We start from the raw sequence: 19,829 nt of genomic DNA on the forward strand, positions 1-19,829 counted from the left end.
CAAACCTTGTCTCCTACCTGATAGTCTGGGGCCTTTTTCCAGTGTTGGTCGGCAAATTGCTTTTGCTTTTCTTTGGCGAAAATAAGATGTTCTTTGGCCTTTTTGAAAGCCTGGGTGATATTGGTGTGAAGAGTTTTTACTGCTGGCATTTCCAAATCTGTTGGGACATCTAGTTCTGAGGTACGTGGGTGTCTACCATAAAGGGTATAAAAGGGTATTTGTCTGGTACTGGAGTGCAAGGAGTTGTTATATGCGTACTCGGCTATCCATAACAAATCTTTCCAGTCTCTTAGTTCATGGTGTAACATGCACCGTAGGTATTGTTCGAGGGTCTGGTTGGTCCTCTCGGTTTGGCCGTCTGTTTGGGGGTGATGGCTAGTGGATAGCCTGACGTCAATTTTTGCCATTGCACAACATTTTTTCCAGAAGTTGGAGATAAACTGGCTCCCTCGATCGGAGATTAGGACTGATGGGAAGCCATGTAGTTTTACAATACCATTCAGGAACACTTTGGCTAGAGTGGGTGCGTCAGGGAGGCCTTTGAGTGGAAAAAAGTGCTCCATCTTTGAGAATAAGTCCACGACTACCAGGATGGTGTTAAACCCATGACTGGGAGGTAGGTCAGTGATGAAGTCGAGGGAAAGAGTGTGCCAGGGAGCGGGAGGGATGTCTAAAGGTTGTAGAAGACCAGATGGTTTTTGTTTTTGCGACTTGTTTTGCACACAGACTCCGCAGGACTGAACATATTGGATGACATCTTTACGCCAGGCTGGCCACCAGAAGTTCTGTTTTACCTTGGCTAGAGTCTTGGTGATTCCTGGGTGCCATTCGATCAGGTAATCATGATAAATAGCAACAATATGTTGTTGTAAATCTTTGGTGGGTACATACAATCGATCCCTAAAAAAGGGTAAGTGATCTTTAATGAAATATTGTTCTCGTGCTTGCCATGCGAGGTACGCATCTGGGTTCATGGTTCGCTGAATCTTATCCCTCAGTTCAACTTGGGTTAGGGCCATAGTGAGGCCCAAGAGCTTGTCTTCCGGAATGATGGGGACTGGATCTAGGGGCGTATATACCAAGTCATCAGTTCCTGTACGAGAGAGTGCGTCCGCTTTTCCATTCTTGACCCCTGATTGAAAAGTGATGACATAGTCGTATTCGTGAAGAAAAGGGACCACCGCAATTGGCGTGAAGACTGGGCTTTAGCTGTCTTAAGGTATTGCAGGTTTCGGTGGTCTGTGTTAACTGTAATGGTGTGTCTGGTCCCCAGAAGGTAGTGCCGCCAAGCCTTAAAGGTGGATTTGATAGACAAGAGTTCTTTGTCTGTGATGGCATAATTCATCTCCAGGGGAGAACATTTCTTTGACCAAAAGGCCACTGGATGTAGCCGGCATGTAACTGGATCTCTTTGCGAGAGGGCAGCTCCCATTGCTATGCTGGAAGCATCTGTTTCCACAATATAAGGAAGATCGGGGCAAGGGTGTCGCAGGATTGGCGCGGAGGTGAACCTTTTCTTGAGTTCCTGAAAAGCCTTCTCTGCTTCTTCGGTCCAGGCAAATTTCTTGTTATTTTTTCTTAGCAATATGGTGATCGGGTGTACGACCTGTGAGAAGTCTGGTATGAACTGGCGATAGAAGTTTGCAAAGCCCAGCATGCTCTGTACCCCTTTTACTGATGTTGGTGATGGCCATTTCAAAACAGCGTCCACTTTATGCAGGTCCATTCTGATTCCTCCTGGAGTAAGAATAAAACCCAGAAACTCAACTTCGGTGACGTGAAAAAAGCACTTCTCCAGCTTTGCATATAAACGATGTTCCCGGAGCTTGGAGAGGACTGAACGGACATGCTTGATATGATCCTGTTTTGAAGTTGAGTACACTAAAATATCATCTATGTACACTAGGGCGCAGACATCAATTAACTCTCTCAGAACGCCATTCATAAAATACTGAAACGCTGCAGGAGCGTTGCATAACCCAAAGGGCATGACTTGATATTCGAACAAACCATACTTGGTGCGGAAAGCAGTTTTCTATTCGTCCACGCTTCTGACCCGCACCAGATGGTATGCTCCTCGAAGGTCCAGTTTGGTATAAATTTGGGCATCTTTGACCTGGTCCAGCAATTCTGGGATGAGCGGCAAGGGGTAACAGTTCTTTACAGTGATCTGGTTTAATGCGCAGTAGTCAATACATGTTCTTAAGTCCCCTTCTTTTTTCAGTACAAAGAACAAAGGACTAGCTGCAGGGGAGTTGGATGGGCGAATTAATCCATTTGCGAGGTACTAGTATAAATAAGCCTTCAGATAAAGGTTTTCGGGTTCCGTGAGAGCATAGATTCTGCCGCAAGGAACTTGAGCCCCGGGAACAAGGTCGATCTGGCAGTCATAGGGCCTGTGCGGTGGCAGCGTGTTTGCTTGGTCCTTCTGGAATACATCCTGGAAATCGTGGTATTCCTCAGGCAAGGCACCAGTCACCACCAAAGTTGCCACTTCAGGAGTCGTAGAAATACTGAAAGCAGGTTTCTGTTCTTGGTAATAACAGGCTGGAGAGCAGTCGCTGGGAAAGGTTAATTTTCTTGCCCGCCAGTCAATCAAAGGGTTGTGAGCAACTAACCATGGCATTCCTAGTATGAGCCGGAATTGAGGTGCCTTGATGAGATCGAACGAGGTAAGTTCCCGATGTCCGACCTGACACAGCAAGGTTATCTCGGCTGTGCACTGGGTTACGGGTCCGGAAGCGATTTCTGTCCCATCCACCGTGGTAACCTTGTCTGTAGTCAGCTTGGAACACAGGGGAAGCCCCATCTCTGCAGCCAGGTCCTGATCTATATAATTTCCAACTGCTCCGTTGTCGATGTATGCTCCAATGGCATGCATTCTTGACAACCATTGGCTATTAATTAAGATCACCGGAATTGCAAAGTGTGAGGTCGGTAGCTCCTTTTCCTCACTCGACAAACTGACCTCTACGTTCGCCGAGCTGGGTAGTTTCCTGACTGACACTCCTTCTCTTCATCTTTTTCCGTGGCTCCAACAATCTTCCTCGGAGGTTTCCCTGGGCAGTCCTTCAGGAAATGTCCTGACTTCCCGCAGTACAGTCATAGTTGTTGTTGTCTCCTTTTATCTCGCTCTTTAGTCACTAATAAGTCTCTCCGGAGAGCGTTAGTCTCCTGTCTGGCAGAGTGAACCACGGCACAAAGTTCTCCCAACAATTGGGCCAATTGGTCTAATTCTGATGTTTCCATGGCGCCCAGGTGGATTAATTTGGCAGGCTTCACGTTCTGTTACACTCACCTGGTATCCACGGGGATGCCACCCAGCTGAGGGGGACTCTGGTGCCCTTCTCAGCCGCTCCCAGGTATAATCAGCAGAGAAGTTCTGCCTGGAAAACAGGTGGGCAATGTTCAAGACTGGGCAACTGGGGTAAGAGCCTCCCAACACCCCGTATGCCCGCAGCCCCTCCCCAGACCTTTCCTCACCTTGTTATCGGTTTTGGCGTGCTCTCCGTCCTGCCCTCTTGGCAGGAGCGCGTTGTCCTTTGTGGGCGAGTGCGATCTAGTTACTTCACTGATGCAAGCCCTTTAGAGTCTTTCAGGTAGGTCTTATTACTGTTATACTGTATGCCTTTCTTGGATTGAAATAATGTCTTTTTCTCTCCTTAGATGCGCAGAAGTTCGCTCTGGAGCGTTGGCTGAATTGGGACTCGCCGACAGGTGATGGTGTCTTGAGAGCGCCTTGATGCGGTAAGTAGGCGCTATGCGCAGCACTATGATGCCTTGCCTTTGCTAACCTGTTGTCTTTTGTTCTTAGGTTGCAGTGCTCACCTGGAGCAAGAAATCCCAAGGCGATGCTAGTTGATGGGCGACTTGTGAGGTAAGCTGCCGGCACAATTGCAAAATGTCTAATGTCCTTTTCTCTCCTTTTGCAGATGCGACGATCCGGGCGCCTCGGTGTACCTTGGATGATGGTTGCAGGAGCAGAGGGCAGCTTGCAGTGAAATCACAGGTAAGCTGCTGTTTTTCACGATGTCCTTTTATTTTTCAGATGCTGTTCTTCCGAGGTTCGCAGATGCAGCTGAACACAATGAGCGTCACATTTCTGGATTGCAGAGTAACGCGAAGCATGTACTGGAGTCCGGGCGTGGCTTATATAGCCTGCAGGTTTCCCAGGTGTCTTTGGGCCTGCCACACCCAAAATGCTAGACCGCATAGTACAGTTCAGGAACTGAGCCATGTGGAAGCATCCATGATGTTGCCCAATGCCCTTATGGGCCCTGATTACTGCTTAAGCACATGAGCCTGGCGCCAAAGGCTCCAGGACTGACTCCAAAAGAGTCTGGTGGCAAATGTCAAGGCCCTTGAGGGCCTTATGGGGGTACTAGAGGTAGCCCACCTGGCCTGGCAAGCCAGGCCTAGGGCAGGGGTTGTGACATGTACTCCGATTCTTCCCCAGACTTGGCAGAACAAAGGAAGAGTGTCCAACATTGCTTTTCCTGCCAAAAGCCACTGTCCTTGATTACCAGGGGTTGCAGGTTCGAGCTGATCTCCGGTTGGTGTCTTTTACTGTTGCAAGGACACTCGGTCGAAGAATGCAAAGAAAACTTGATGCAGCACCCCTCTCAGGACTGGACTCAGGTCAGGTAAGCAATTTTCAGACGGTGGTCACGGCGCACAGCGACACAAAATCGCACAGCAGCCGCGGTTGGCCTTTCCCTTCTATCTCGGGTCCCCTTGATGCGAGAATGCCGAAATCTCGCAGGAGTTAGTCTTGCAGGGCCAGCTGAGGATCCCCCAAGTTTCAGGCCAAAACTCATTACGGTGACACCAGCAGCGCGGTAGCCCAAAAACGAAGCTTGTCAGCCACAGGACGGTTCCAGGGCAGTTCCGAAGGCTTCCTTTGGCAGGGCACAGAGCAGACGTTGGGAATTGATGGTCCCTCCACTCCAAGGGTTGTAGCTCCTTCACAGGACTACTAAAGATCAAGAGCAAGACAGGGCTCCTCCAGGACAGCAGCAGAAGTTGGTTGCCAGGCCTCCTTCAGTCGGGTCTCGGGTCTCTTTGCTGGTCTCACAGCTGGATTGGATACCTGGCTCCTTCAGGTTTCTCCAGGATCTCTGAAGAATGGGTGCAGGGGTCCTCTTCTTATCCTAAAAGCCAGGTAAGAGCTGAAACTCCCAATAGCAGGACTAGCCCACACACACACCCCAGCAGTGCTCCAATCAGGACCACTGACAGGAACATTCATGCATACCAGTCAGACACACTGGGCCTCATTACAAGTCTGGCGGTAACCCTGCCGGTGCTGCGGGAGGGTTGCCTTCAGACTTGCAATATTTACTGTTGCCTGGTTTGCCAGAGTCACTGGGGGATTACGACCCAGGCGTTCCGGGAAGTGAGGCGCCGGTAAATGTTAATCGCCATTCCCATTTCAGTGCCCTAGGACTCAATGGGAATGGAGAACACAGAAGCACCGGCATAATGGTGCTGGTGCTTCTGTGAAAGTCTGCGGGCCGGTGACTTTCCACCCACCAGGTCTGACCCTGACGGGCAGGACGGCACCCGCCCACAGACTCGTAGTGTGCCGGGCACTGGAATTCCTTATAAGTATTTTCCTGGCCTCTGAGGCCAGGCAGAAGGTTAAAGGACAAGATGTCAAAGAAACAGTTGAAAAGTCTTGTGGCATGACCATGTTTGACCAGTTGCCTAAGTTAGTAGCCAAATGCAGAAAACGCGGTAAAGCTAAAACGAAAATCCCCAAAAAGTGGGAAAAAGTCACTGCTGCCACCAGCCTATCCTTTTAGCGATCCTAGAGTAACCAAAAATCCTCTGAGTGTTAGTCTAGGGCAAAACAAAAATGTACCCCATTGTACTGCAGTTTAAGCTGCATTATACAATGATAAAAGGTTACCACAAGTGATACAAAAGTAACCAAAAGTAGTAACATAACTAAGGGAAACAAGGTTTCCCAGTACTGAAAACCTGAAGGACATATCAGCTTCCCCATAACATATGAGCAAATGCCAGTGCAGTGAAGCTTAAAGCTTCAATGTACTGCAGAAAGTATAGGTCAGATTAAAAAAATAAAAGTTAAATGTTTGGGAGTTCCATAAAGATGGAAGGAAAGGTGCAGTAAAGATAAATCGAACTTCTGATGATCTATCCGACTCCCTCCTGGGATTTTATAAGGATGCCCTAGCCAAACACTCCTAGGGTTGCCAATCGGACTTGATGGCTTGTAAACCTGCCAATATCAGACACTTTGCCTTATTATCTCATTCACTTGCTTCCTTTCTTTTCTCTCCTTGGTGTTACTACACCCTCTGTTCTACTCTCTCAATCTTTCTCTCACTTCTCCTCTCCCTTCCCTCTACCGCCTCTCCTTAATCTCCTCTCCACTTCAATAGCCTCCCTCTCTCCACTTTACTCTTCCCTACTCCTCTCTACTCTCCCCTTCTCTACTGTCCCCTACAATCCCACCTCCACTCTTCTATCCCACTCTTCTCTCTTTACTTCAACTCTACTCTCTTCTCTCCCTCTCAACTCAGTCAGCACCCTTCTTACTCGTGCTCAGTCACTCCCTATAAATTCTTCTTGTCCCTTCTCACATGGTTCAGAAAAAACTCTCATTCACTGTCTCTCTCCATCTCTCTCTCTCTCTCTCTCTCTCCACACCCTCTATCCCTCTCTCTCTCTCTCTCTCCCTCTCTCTCTCTCCACGCCTTTGGCTTTCGCAGGGTTTTTACCCCTGGATTCCCTTTCCGTTCCTTTCCTCCTCCTTCCATTGGTTATTCTGCTCATCTGATCTGATTCGCTCGCAAATGTGGCAGTATTTCTTGCAGAATGCAGTGACTTCTAACTGCTTTATCGCTTTCTGGGACCAGTATTCCCGAAAGGAAGCACAAAGAATTCTGTCCAGAACATGGTTTGTTAGGCATTGGGTTATCAACTGTGGTACCACTCTCACCAAGCATGCACCTCTAGGGGACACAGGGATTTGGGTCCTCCCACCTCCCTCACCTTACCTCTGTGGCAGGACTGGCTCTGGTGAAAACCCTGTTGGGCTTCCGTTACCCCCTAATAGGGCCATGATCCAGAACCTGTCACATCAGGTACTTCAGCCCCCACTCCTCCTCCCGCTATTTACTAGCAGCAATGTTGAGCTGGTGACATTAGTGTCCGTGTCCCAATCTTTAGTTCTGAATTTTTAAAACAGCCAGCAAGTCCCATTTCCATTGACTATCCATTGATTTAAAAAATACAAATCAACACTGAACATCTGGGTCTCCTCCCCAAAAACTATGATCTGGGTCCCCTCCCAAATTGAGCCAGCTCTCTTCAGCTCATGCACCATCAGAAACTGAAAACTTCCTGCAGGTCCATTTCTCATAGACTTCCATTTGATTTAAAATAAATCAACAGTGAATATGACAATCATAGTGATGTCAGCGGCCTTAATCTAGATGTCCTCCTTGACAAATCCCACAAAACGATAGCTAATCAGCTGCCTGCTTCATAAGATTAACATTTGAGGAAGGCCTGCCTCTACAGGGAGGGGTTACCTTACTTAGTTCTGTATCTTTACGCTTAAGCCAGAGTGTGGCTCTTCGCGATCCTTATTGTGATTGACTCCTTGAAGAGGTTGATGATTCATTACCTCCTGGAGAGATACATCCAGGTGCAGATCTATGATGTTTCCCTACAAGCCGATTTCACTGAAGCACGGTTCCCTGAACCGAATTTCGTCACTGCAAGGAAACATAATTCCCTCAGAGTGCTCCCTTGCCTGCCCCAATGCGGGGGACACCCCTGCAACCCACTGACTCTCGGCCCGCCGTCCCGCTCCTGACTTTAAAAACCTTCATGCACACGCACATAAACACATACTCACATGCTCACATGCATACACATACCCCTCCTCAAACCACGTCATTACCTATCCGTCAGTGCAGTAAGTGCATGCTTTGTGCCCCAACAGTCCGCCATTCAGGGAAAGCGCCCATTGTGGAGCCTTTTAGGAGTAAAGTGGGCAATACTCCAGGTGCAGTAGGAGCTGAATCTGGTTTTCGACCAACTTTCGGCTCTGCTTTTGCAGCCCATTCACAGATGTGACTTCTCATTGTTGAAAATGAACCTGCTCTTTTGGTGACCATAACTTGGCAGAAGAGCCATTCTTATCTATCTACCCTGGTACATTTGACTTTTTACCATGCTTTTAAACTCTTATTTGAATATCTGCCATCTGAAATCTCTATCATTATCACAGGTGGCTTACACCTCTTCAGTATGACTAAACCCAACCATCTTAAATTTGACTGCTCCCTTTCTCACCACTGTTTAGTAACCCAATGCAGGGCTGGAAGAGCTCAGCTGGGTAGGTGGATGGATCTCAGGAAGGGGTGGAGACATAGAGTAGAATCGATCAATCAGTGTTTGGTAACATTTTCTTTGAAGAGTATGCTCTGTAGGTCCTTCCTAGTAGGGTGGGGGAGGGCAGTCTGATCTGCGCTGGTAGCTTGTTCTAAAAAGATGATGCATATGAATAAAAGTCCAGCATTCTGTTTATCCCTCTTGGAACTCATTCTTTACAGTCTGGCAATGTGGCTTCTGGCTAGTACATTGGCCCCAGAAATGGTGAGTTTCTTGGCCAAGTATAGTGGTGTTTTGGGTGTGACTACATTGTAGGTCATACAGACTGAGCATAATGCAAGCTTGAAGTGGTAGCCAGTGGAGCTCCTTGAAGGAGGGGTTAATGTGGTTACACTTTCGTAATCGTGTGATGTGGCATTCCGGTTCAGAAGGACCTGGGAAGGCATCTGGGATTCCTGCAAGTAGGTTGTTGCCTGGAAGAAGACCACGTCTTGGACAACAGTTTTGAGGCTTAGTCTTTTATAAAGGGCTTGACTTTACAGAGAAGCAAGTTCAGGTACAATGTTGTTAAGGACTTCTTGGCAATGTGTGTTGTGAAGGACACGTCACATTCAAGGGTGATGTCAAGAGACTTTGCCCTTGGTGCATGTTGAGGCGTCAGTATGTAAAGCTTAATTTCTGTCTGTCAAGTTTGGACTTTGGCATGCTTTGTGGGGTTTCCTAGCAGAATGAGTTTAGTCCTAGCAGAATGAGTTTAGTCTGTCGGGTTGAGTTTTCAGTTAGGCGCTTGACTTGGATGAGGGAGTGGCAGTGTTTCAGTCAATGGATGATATAACTGCAATTGATCTTTAGGTATATATGTGTGTCATCTCTGTATTGATATATTCTTGACTTAAGTTGATGAGGAGTGCCCCCAGTGGTTCCATTTAGATGACATGGGAAAGGATGAGACCTTGTGGTACTCTCTGGTTACAAAGGTGCCACTGGAATCTGTTGAGGCCCAACTAGATGAGTTGGTGTCTGTTCAAGAGGTAGGAGGTAAACCAATGCTAGTCTGTTCTGTTAAATCCCATGCAGAGCGTGGCAGTGCTGAGGAGGGCATCATGGAGATCAGTGTTGAAGGTGACAGTAGGATGAGTATATAGGGACCCCTTTTGCCTTAGATGGATGTTGTTGCAATGTCAGCTACTTGGATGTCAGCAGTCTCTGTACTTCAGCATGGTTGGAATCCAGAAAAGGGAAGTATGGGGGAACCCCACAAAAAAAACCATGAAGTTATTTTGTCAAAGTGAAAAGTAAATTACCACAAAGCAATCCACTTCGATAAAACAATGTGGCACCAACCCGTGATAAGGAAAGTATGAGCTTGGAAGTTGTAAGGGAAAGGGTTGGCCCACAGCAGCAATGCTATAGAACGAGCAAATAACTGGGCTGTTCTAAGCAGGTGTGATTGAAATGTTGGGGTAAAAGTTCCTGCTTTGCTCAGTTTATTTCAGAGCATCAAGCAACATCAAAAACCTTTGCCTTCATTTAGGAGGTTTAGCTATAAAATGTCATACACAGTTATGCAGAGGTTTTACACCTGGCACCAAGTACCTATACATGGAGAATCCTTAAGAAGCATCTTGTGGCTCACATTGTCTCGCCCGTCTCAGAAAGAAGACACAAGAAAGCCAGACTGTTCCCAAAAGAGGAGCAATTTCTGCCTTTTCAAAAGAGATGCACATTATGCCCATCAAAAGGCAATGCATGCTGAGAACATTGATGTCTGTGCTAAGCCTCTTGGTGTCCCCTATATTATTATTTGCACAAGTCCCCTTTAGGCGAGTTCAGAGGACCGGAAGCAGCAGTTACCCCGAGACGGGGAGGATCTAGTAACCATCTGTCAGTCAATAATATTATAAATTAAATCTTGGGTGGTCACAGACTGTAATGATGAAATATGATCCCGTTTGCGGATGCAGAGCTTATTTCAGTATTTTAGTTCAGTTCAATAACAGTGATTTCCATAGCAGAATACATCGCAAATGAATATTTTAGATCTCATGATAGCATTAAGATTGTCTGTCTCTGCTCATGCACAAACATAGGTCTGCCCACGTATTGACCAACAATACAACAACCACATACTATCTAAGCAAAGAGGGTGAATTAAGCTCTCTCTAGCAAGAGATGCACAGACCCTGTGGAACTGGCCTTTGATCAGAGAGCATTCATGTACTCGCAAAACATTTGCAAGATGTTGTTAACATGGTAGTATATGACATGAGCAGTAAACTCACAGAAAATCATGAGCATTCAGAATTGTTAGTTACTTGGATCCTATCACCCTGAAAACCCATTGTTTGCAGTCAAGTACATTGGGAATTGGGGGATGCCATGTCTGTCAACTGGTCATGACATTTGGTACAGTGTTTCTCCAAATTGCCAGACAACTGCTCTGAAAATGTTGTGATGATGGGACCACCTCCAGTTGCCAGTCAGTCTTCACTAAAGAGGTCAAAAGCGATATTTCCTGTTCTCTCTCTGTATAATAACGTGAGGGCTAATACAGAGATTTAAACCTTTTTCGTATTGCTTGGAGAAATGAAATGACGCAAGGTGTCAATCTACCAGAGTTTGTTACTCGCATTTTAAAATATTTTATATCAGGTATTTGAGGTGAGACTGTAGCACTAAACTTGTAACATGTTATCACAAAATATCTCCGGAGTATAGCTCAGGGGCAACGCACTCGCCTTGGAAGCAAGCCGACGCGGTGCAGCACAGGTTTGAGTCCCGGGTCCACGCTTAGAAACCTCTGAATATTAAGCATGTTATAAATAACCAATTACCTTTACATTTACAAAATGTCCATCTGCCTGACATTAAAGTATACAGAAAGAAAGCTGTGCATTGTTCAGTATTCAAAATAATAGCAGTCTTTGACTTTTTGGAAGAGTTTTGTTTGAGGTTTCGCTCAATTAAGCCTGTTAAATGCTGAAGTCCAAGGTTGAAAAATGGCAGGTTAATAATTGGTCTCTTTTTTACTTTACTGCTCACTGTTGATGGGAGTTTTTGCCCCATTGGTACTTATGCATGGTCTTTCTTTCCCTCTTGGTTACTATGAATGATATTCTATGCTAATGTTCCCATTTTCCTTAGGGCCCTCGTGCAGAAGCAATGATGCGTAGCTCCATGGAACGCGGCAAATGGGTTTTCTTCCAGAACTGCCACCTTGCACCAAGCTTTATGCCTTCTTTAGAGAGACTTATTGAAACAATTGATGCTGACAAGGTATGACTTGCACAGTAACTGCCTGCAGAGATATTAAAGTTGTCTTGCATACTTCATCTTTCAGCAATCTGCCCATTGTATTTGTATTCTCAAGAGAAGAACCACCATAGACAATTATCTAATAAGACATACTGCATTGTGAATAAGAATAATTACACTCTTCTATCATTGCTTCTCGATCTGTACACCCTTGTGCTAAGCTGTCATGATTAATGATTCCCCTGTCACACCACCGTTCGTCCCCCTTATTTTCCAGAAGGCACCCTGAAGTGGGTTTGCTTGAGCATGGCGCACTCTATACAAATGAAATAGTAAATATGTTTTTCCTATATTTCCAACTATTGTAAACTATTCGCAGTCAGCAGAAATTACATTCTCCAGCATGAGGTCTGGCATGGATTCACATGCACATGAATATTCCCCATCGTCAGGCTGGGAATCCTCAGTAAAACAAAAAACAGTTTAACATTCGCTTACAAACTGTATTTCTCCTCAAAACCAATCACTGTTCTTTGGGTCATAATGCCCCCGTCCAATGATAGTCCTCTCCCTAAGCCCCACCGCTTGGGGCCATATTCAGATTTTTACAGCTTGCTTCATTGTTGGCAGTTCTCTCAGTGCTCTCTGAGCTATTTTTTCTTATTTCAAGTTTTTGGCAAATTTGAGTAACGTTTTTTGACCAATAGTTGTCTAATCGTTCAACCGGAGGTCGACTACCGGCAGCGGGGAACTGCTGTCGGCAAAGATCGCATTACATCACTGATTGTTCATTGAGTTTTCGAGAAAGCCGATACTTGGGCCTACTTCGCGCCTTTCAACCATGACCGAGGAGAAGAGATCCCTTTCAAACTCTGCGGTGAAATGTGGATTGAAGAACGTGTATGCCGAAGATCGACACCATAAATGTTTGTATTGCCTTCATCCGGACCATGATGAGAAGGGATGCAAGATCTGTCATGGATTTTTCAAAAAGACAGCGAAGGATCGCTACAGCAGGGTGGCAGCATGGCCCAAATAGGGCAAGGCCTCTGACTCTGCTTCTGGGCATTGTCAAGCTTCCCCCAGGACCAGCCAGTCCCACAAACAAGGGCTGTCTGAACTGTGCTTCCCAGCTGTTTGGGTCCAATACATTTGTGTTACTTCTTGCTTGGTGTATGCTCTATTTTTGCATTACTTTTATTCCCTGTAGTTACTTTTGATGGAGGTCCCCTGGTACATTGTGCAGGCCCCAGAGAGATCCTCGGTTCCCTTGGCGAGCCAATGGTATTCTTGCTGCACTCCTGGTAGCGCAGGGCAGACGGGCTGAGGCCAGTTACAAGTGAACTATCCTCACTCCTACTCCCCCTAGATCCTCTTCTCAGGTGGCCAATTAAAGACAATCGCTCTCGGATCCCTACCCTGGGGGTGGAGAAGCGAGGAAGGATCACCTGGGTGGAGGGTCCTCAGGGATTGGAGTGGGGTGCCTGCAGGCGAGACAAGGTATCCCCCTTTTCCTATTGAAGACCAGCCTAACCCTCCCGAGCCTTTATTGGCTATTGTAGGACCTTTCACCTCATGTCCCCACATTGTCACTCTGAAAGTACTGAAATGAGGAAGAGTCAACTAAGAGAAATGAACACTAAAATCTAATTTCACAACTGTTGTACTGGGATGAGCAATATGCCTGCAGAGTACTTGTAAGGTCAGGCATGTCCCTTTAATGACAGTCAGGCAAACCCGATTGAAAGTCCACATCTGCAACCTGTCAAAGGTGTATAAACTGCGAGACTTGTCCTTGGCCTCAAGCCCAGGGATCGTATCTCTCCAGCCTTGAAATCTCTCCACTGGCTCCCAGTGGCAGCAGGGATCAAGTTCAAGACCCTTTGCATTGTCCACAAGGCCCTCTGGGACTGCAATACCTCCAACTCTCTCTTTCGGAAATATTTTCCTACTCAAGCTCTTCGCTCCTCCACCTCCAACACCTTGAGGGTCAGGCGCTTCTCCAAGCAGCGAGTCGGTGGCAGACTCTACTGGTGCCTCCCTCTGGAACAGCCTCCCTGACTCTCTGAAACTTGAACAGAACCATCTCTGGCTCCGGAAGCATCTTAAGACTTTCCTCTTTGCTTCTGCCTTCTCTCTTCCTCTTCCCTGCTGATCTCCTGTCTGTTACTGCACTAGTTACCTCGTTACTAGGCGTGAAAAGCGGGACCCGCTGCAGACCTCGTAATCTGGCAGCCAGGAATAAACTGTGCCGGTCCCGTACCGGCACTGTTTATTCCGCGGCCGCCTGCCTCGTAATGAGGCCCAATGTGTTTCAAAGCGCTTCAAGGCAAGGGAGGGAACACGGGAAAAAACAATTACATCCTTACAGGCCATGAACAGTAAGGATGTGAAAATAACTATCGTACTCGGCCTGACGACATTTCAGATGGTGCAAGAGCTAAGACATAGATAAGGAAGGCAGGGGGAAGGTGGGAAGAAAATGGAAACAGACAGGTGACTACTGCACTAGGCCTGACAACATTTCTGGTAGAGCCGCAGAAAAACAAAAGGTGAGGGAGAGGGGTGCAAAAAGGGAGGGGAGGAGCAAAACAAGCGACTCTGGTACTCAGCGTGATGACATTTCAGATAGTGCTGGGGGGGAGAGACAGACAAGGTTGCTATCATAATAGGTCCAGGGACAATTCTGATAGAGAAAGTGCATACAAGAAAGTAAGGGGAGGAGATAGGAAAAGGAAGAAAGGAAAAGGGAGAAAGGGAGAGGAGGAAAGAACGGAAAGTAAGCAGTCAAAAGAGTTGAGAAACAAGAGGGGAAAGCAAATACAATTGCAGAAGTCACTAGTAACACATACTGTTGCAAGCCAGGATACAAGATGAAGATGGGAACAGCATGATTCAGGGCCACAAATTAAAAAAGCTCCAATCCTGAAATAATATCCCCACATTAAGGGGTAAAGACGTGTCTCTGCTGTTCTCAGAGGATGACAAAAGGAACGCTATGAGTCGCAAGACCTTAAATTGGTTCCCACCCAGCTGCAGCCCTTGTATACCTGTGTTATTTCGGATCCTAGCTGCAAATGGCTCCATTGAGAGAGCGAATATCAGGGGAGATAGGGGGTATCCCTGGTGAGTGCCTCGGAAGAAGTGGAGCTTGGCGGAGTGCCTTCCATTTATTCTCAGGGAGGTGGTGAGATGATGTTGGTAATTGGCCATGGCCCACTGCAAAAACTTCGGGCCAAACCCGATTCGGGTAATGGTTTTCTTTATGTAGACCCAGTCTAGCAGGTCAGATGCCTTATGGGCATTGAGTGAGATCACAGCCATCTCCACCTTCATTCTCGTGGCACATTCGATCAAATCTAGAATATGCCTAATGTTGTCTTGGGTCATGCGACCCGGCATAAAACCCGTTTGGTCCGGGTGAATTAGTTCGGGGAGGACCCTAGGCAGTCTGGTTGCCAAGACCCTTGTTGTTCATTAGTGTTATGTGCCGATAGGAGGTGCAATTCTCTGGGTCTGTATTCGCTTTTAGGATAAGTATTGTGAGGGACTCCTCCATTGATGAGGTGACGCTGCCTGTGGTTAGAAAGGAGTTGAAGAGCTTCACTAGCTGCGTGGCTAAGATGTGAGCATAGGTCCTGTAGAACCTTGCGGAAAATCTGTTGGGGCCTGAGGCAGCATTTTGTAATGTTTCTATGTCTTCTAGTACTTCCTCCAGGGTTATGGGAAGTTTGAGGGACTATGGCTGAGTTAACTTTGGTTGGTTCGCAGGGTTGGCTATATAAGCATCTTGCAGCTGGTTGCTAATAGGGTTTCCCATCATCACCTCGCTATGATGCGACATCGTAGTGTCCCTTTTGTCATCCTCTGAGAACAGCAGAGATACGTCTTTACCCCTAAATGTGGGGATATTATTTCAGGAGTGGAGCTTTTTTTATTTGTACACTAATAGTTGTTTATCTTTGTTACTGTTTATGTAATAAAACTGTTTTGTGTATGCGAGTGCTCGCACGGATTTGTCTGCCAGGTGCATTTCTAGGGCAGGTTTTGCCTTTTTGAGTTCTCTACCTGTCTTCACTGTTTGAGTCAGTTTGTGAGCCCCTTCCAGTGTGGCTACTCTCTCCTTCAGCCTGGACTGCTGCAGCTGCCCTTCCCTCTTTTGTGCTGAGGTGCATCCCATTAACACACCCTGACCACTGGCTTCATGGCATCCCATAGCACTGCTTCTGTACATCCCGCAGAGGAATTCTCCTGGAAGTAGAGCGTGAGTGAGTTGGCTATTTCCTCTTTGATTGCCCCATCTTGTAGTAATGAGTTCTGCATCTTCCAGTGCCATTGTGGTGGCTTCGGGAGACCGCATACCCTGACTCAGGCCTGTCCTGGTGCATGGTCTGAGATAATCCTCAGATGTATTTGAACTTCTTCTAGGCAGGGAAATAGTAAACTAGACATTAAGATTAGGTCTATTCTAGAGAGCCCTTTATGGACATGCAAGTAAAACATGTAGTCACGTTCACCCTCATTAGAGAATCACCACACCTCTACTGATCCTGTTTCTCTTAAGAATCCGGCAAAAGCTATTGCCCAAGCAAAGTGTCTAGTCGCTATTTGGGTTAGGGTCTGGGTTGAAGTCACCTCCTATAAGAAGGCAGCCTTCTGAGAATGCGACAATGTCTGGGAGGATGGTGCAAAGAAACCTGTCCTGTGCACTATTTGGGCAGTAGATAGAGGCGAAGGTCATGGCTTGTTCTAATAAGTACCCCTTGACCAAAGGATATCTCCCCATCGGGTCTCGTTTCACAATGATCTGCGTTAGTGGCACATCTCGGCTAAAGAGCAGTGCCACTCCCCCCTTCTCTCCTGCTGTGGTGAAGTAGCATTTGTTAAATCGCCAGAAGTGAATACGTTTCCCATCCTCCGCTAGGAGATGAGTCTCCTGTAGGCACGCTATGTTAGCTGAGAGCGCAGATAATCTACGCTCCACTGATTTCCATTTCCCTGGGTAGTTTAGGCCCTGCACCTTCCAGGTTAACATGCTCAGTTACCTAGTCGTGTCCACCATCTCGCTTATACCACGCTATTCCACCTTCCAGTCCCCACCCTCTGACCCACTGGTGGAAGAGCAGGTGGCCCATGCTATCCCACCTCCAGTGATGTAGCCTCAAGACGCCTCTGCCTTGACCCAGATCTCAACTTATTTTCCCCCTACAAAGGTAACTCCTTGCATCAGTCATGGCTGTTTCTCTGTGAAGTGCGTGAGTTCTTCACTCCGAAGTTTCCTCTGACCCTCAGGGGTGCATGTTGGAGTCATTCCCTGGGGGGGCTGTCCTAGGCACCCGGTTAAGTTCACAGTGGGTGGGCCTTTCCTTGTAGGCAGATTGTTCCCAGTCAGAGCTTACCAGGCTTCTTCTGTCCTTGTGATGGGCCTTTGATCCTTCTCCTCCTATCAGATCGAGTCCAGGCCTGAGTTCTCTCCTTCAGTGGGTCCTCACCGGGCACTGAGCTTTCCTCATCATAGTTTGCTCCCGCCGGGTTTAATAGTTTTTCTGCTTCTTTCATTGTGCGTATGTGACATTGCTTACCCTCCAAGTTGAACAGCAGAGCGGTGGGAAACCCCCAGCGATATGGAAGTTTCTTGTCCCTGAGCCATTCTTTTAGTGGTTTCAGGGACGTCCTTTTCAGTAGCGTGGCTGCTGCAAGGTCCTGGTATAGGGAGATTGAGGCGTCTCTAATTTGTATGCGAGCTGTGTTCCTGCATGATCTCTTCCTTAACCCTGTAGAAATTTACTCTTGCTCGGACATCCGGTGGGCGCTCTGGTGCAGTGCACCCTGTCCAATTCCAGTGGGGCATTCTCAGGAAGGGTTAATATAAACCGAAAGTGATCTAGGCTGAAGTCGCCCAGTTCTGCGTCCGTGATGGAAGTTGGGAACCCACAAAGACAGATGTTGTTGCGACAGGGGCGGTTTTCAGAGTCTTCTTGTTTTGTTTCCAGAGCTTCACATCTGGCCTCCAGGGCGGTGATTCTGTCCTCTCCCCAATTTCGTAGGAATGTTTACATATCATAGTTTCGTTTCGATCTCTGCCATTCTGTTTTCCACCTCGTCCATGCGTTTATCCAGTCCAGAGATCTTTTTTCATGAGCTTTTCTGTTCCCTTTTGATATTCCTTGGTCATGGCTGCCAGGAGGTTCTGCAGGTCTGTCTTAGTGACCCCTTGGGTTAGCGACTGGGGGGAGGGGAGGGAGGACGGTTTGGATTCTTTTCCTTGAGACATTGCTTCAGTGTGCTCCCTTTTCTTCCTTTTCCCCCCGATAGGGGTCAAGAGTTAAGTAGAGATGTCCATTTGCTTTGCTGCTTTAGGGGCTTTTGACATCGCTCCCCCTTGATATTCTGAGGTTTCGTGCAGACCAGGGCAGTTTTCACTAGGACCCTGGGCGCCCTTTGATGGGGTCGCTCGTATATCGCCCACTGCCACGCTGCTCACAGAATTCCTGCTTGCCCCTGCACTCTTCCCGTTTTATGTGGGCTGCTTAGGGCTGCTTAGGGACTGATCGTAGGTGGAGGTTACCTTGTTGTTGATCAAGCCACCACCCACAACCCCCCCACCGGATCCTGTATAACGTCCACCTCCCTAAATGGGACATCTTTCGCCAGTAGGATGGCTGTTCCCACCCCAGTGCCACTGGACACCAGAAATTGTTTTCGAAAGTCTCTATTCGGGAGACATGAAAAATCCAGAGGGAGAAGATTGGTTTCCTGCAAAAAAAATCACGGGGCCTCCTTATAAGTTTGCCGGTCCGGGAACTACGGTACCGGTAAGCTTGCCGGTACAGTAGTTCCCGGACCGGCTGTTAGGGAGAATTCTCATTTATGGCTAATTTCCCTCACCTAGTGAGTCCCCCAGCAGCTTTGCTGGACTTCTGGAGTTTATTTTTTTCACTTGGTAAGAGTGTGAGCTTTTCCCCCACTCTTACCCATGTTTTGCCATGTGTCTTTACCTGTTTTTATGATTGTGGACTCTGAGGTACACCACTTCAGTAGTCCCCTTCTTTTGTGTGTTACACAGCACCTTCAGTGCAGTGACACAGGGTTGTCTTTTAGACTTCCCACCAACTCCATTTCTGGGGATGACGACAGTCCCCCAGAAAAGGGTAAAGTTGCCATTAACTTTACTCAGTCATTGTACCACAGATCCAGTACACTCCATCTTCCATGGAGTACTGGAAAGGAATACTTTGTATCCCTTTGTATCTGTACCTCCTAGAGCATTGTTTCGCTCTTTTAACATTTAGACTTGGCTGGTGGCAGTGGTATCTACCCTAACTTTTCTACCGCGATTATACTATATAAACGTGGTATTGTTTTAGGCTATTATATTAGCCTCGAACTTCAACCCGCTTGACCAAATACTTTTTCTTTTGGCTCCGGTCAGGTTTATTCGCCATTTCTTTTTGTTAAAGTCCTTCTTGTGTTGTATTTTGCGCGGCAAACCAGGTTTGCCTCCTTTGTTCACTGTCTTTTGGCGGGCTTCTGCTCAGAAGCCCTCCTCAAGGCGCCTGGGTGTCTAGGTGGGCTGAATGTGAGGATTTCGTTGCTTTCGACTATTGCAGGGCCTTTACTTTCTGTTATCCGCTGTACGTTGGTTACATCAGTACCTCCATTCTTTACCACATCTTGAGTTCCTTGTTCCTCTAGCTCCTTTTCTTTCAGCACTTCTTGCTCATCGTCTTATGTGAGTACTATTCTTTCTTGTGAGGAGTTTATGTTTGAGCTACTTGGAGGCAAGTTGGTGTCATTGGGCACAGGCAAGTTGTTGCTCGTGTTTCCTGTTTTTCTTGTGTTCTCATCCTCTGGTTCTTTATATCGCTCCCTCTCTTTGTCATCTACTAGTTTTCCCATCCATACTCTTACGTCCCGTCCCCTTATGTCGTCATGTGCAGCAGGACCGTTTTAAATAGCGATCTGCCTTGTGGCCATGGCATAAACATTTTGTTTGCGGTCCCTTTAACCCATTCTGCACTGTACTGTTTAAGCTTGGGGGCATGCTTCGGCAGTTGTTTGCACAAGTGTATCAATGGGCTAATGTCGTCCATGCTTCACCTGTTTATCCTCTCCTTATATAACATTTGTTATTCTTTGTTTCACAAACAAGATCAACAATATGAGCGAGCACCAATCGTTGCAAGCTGCAATCCTGTTTTTTC

The 19,829-nt window shown here is 47.1% G+C and overlaps 1 protein-coding gene across 1 annotated transcript in view; it reads left to right on the top strand.

Moving 5' to 3' along the window:
• Positions 1-19,829, top strand: part of DNAH1 (dynein axonemal heavy chain 1) — a 3,604,831-nt gene that overhangs the window by 3,235,834 nt on the left and 349,168 nt on the right. The window contains exon 70 of the mRNA XM_069644003.1: positions 11,515-11,646. Coding sequence (XP_069500104.1) covers positions 11,515-11,646 — 132 coding nt within the window. The remainder of the gene's footprint in view (positions 1-11,514; positions 11,647-19,829) is intronic.

This window comes from Ambystoma mexicanum, chromosome 2p (genome assembly GCF_040938575.1).
Source record: "Ambystoma mexicanum isolate Mex_15411 chromosome 2p, UKY_AmexF1_1, whole genome shotgun sequence".
NCBI lineage: Eukaryota > Metazoa > Chordata > Amphibia > Caudata > Ambystomatidae > Ambystoma > Ambystoma mexicanum.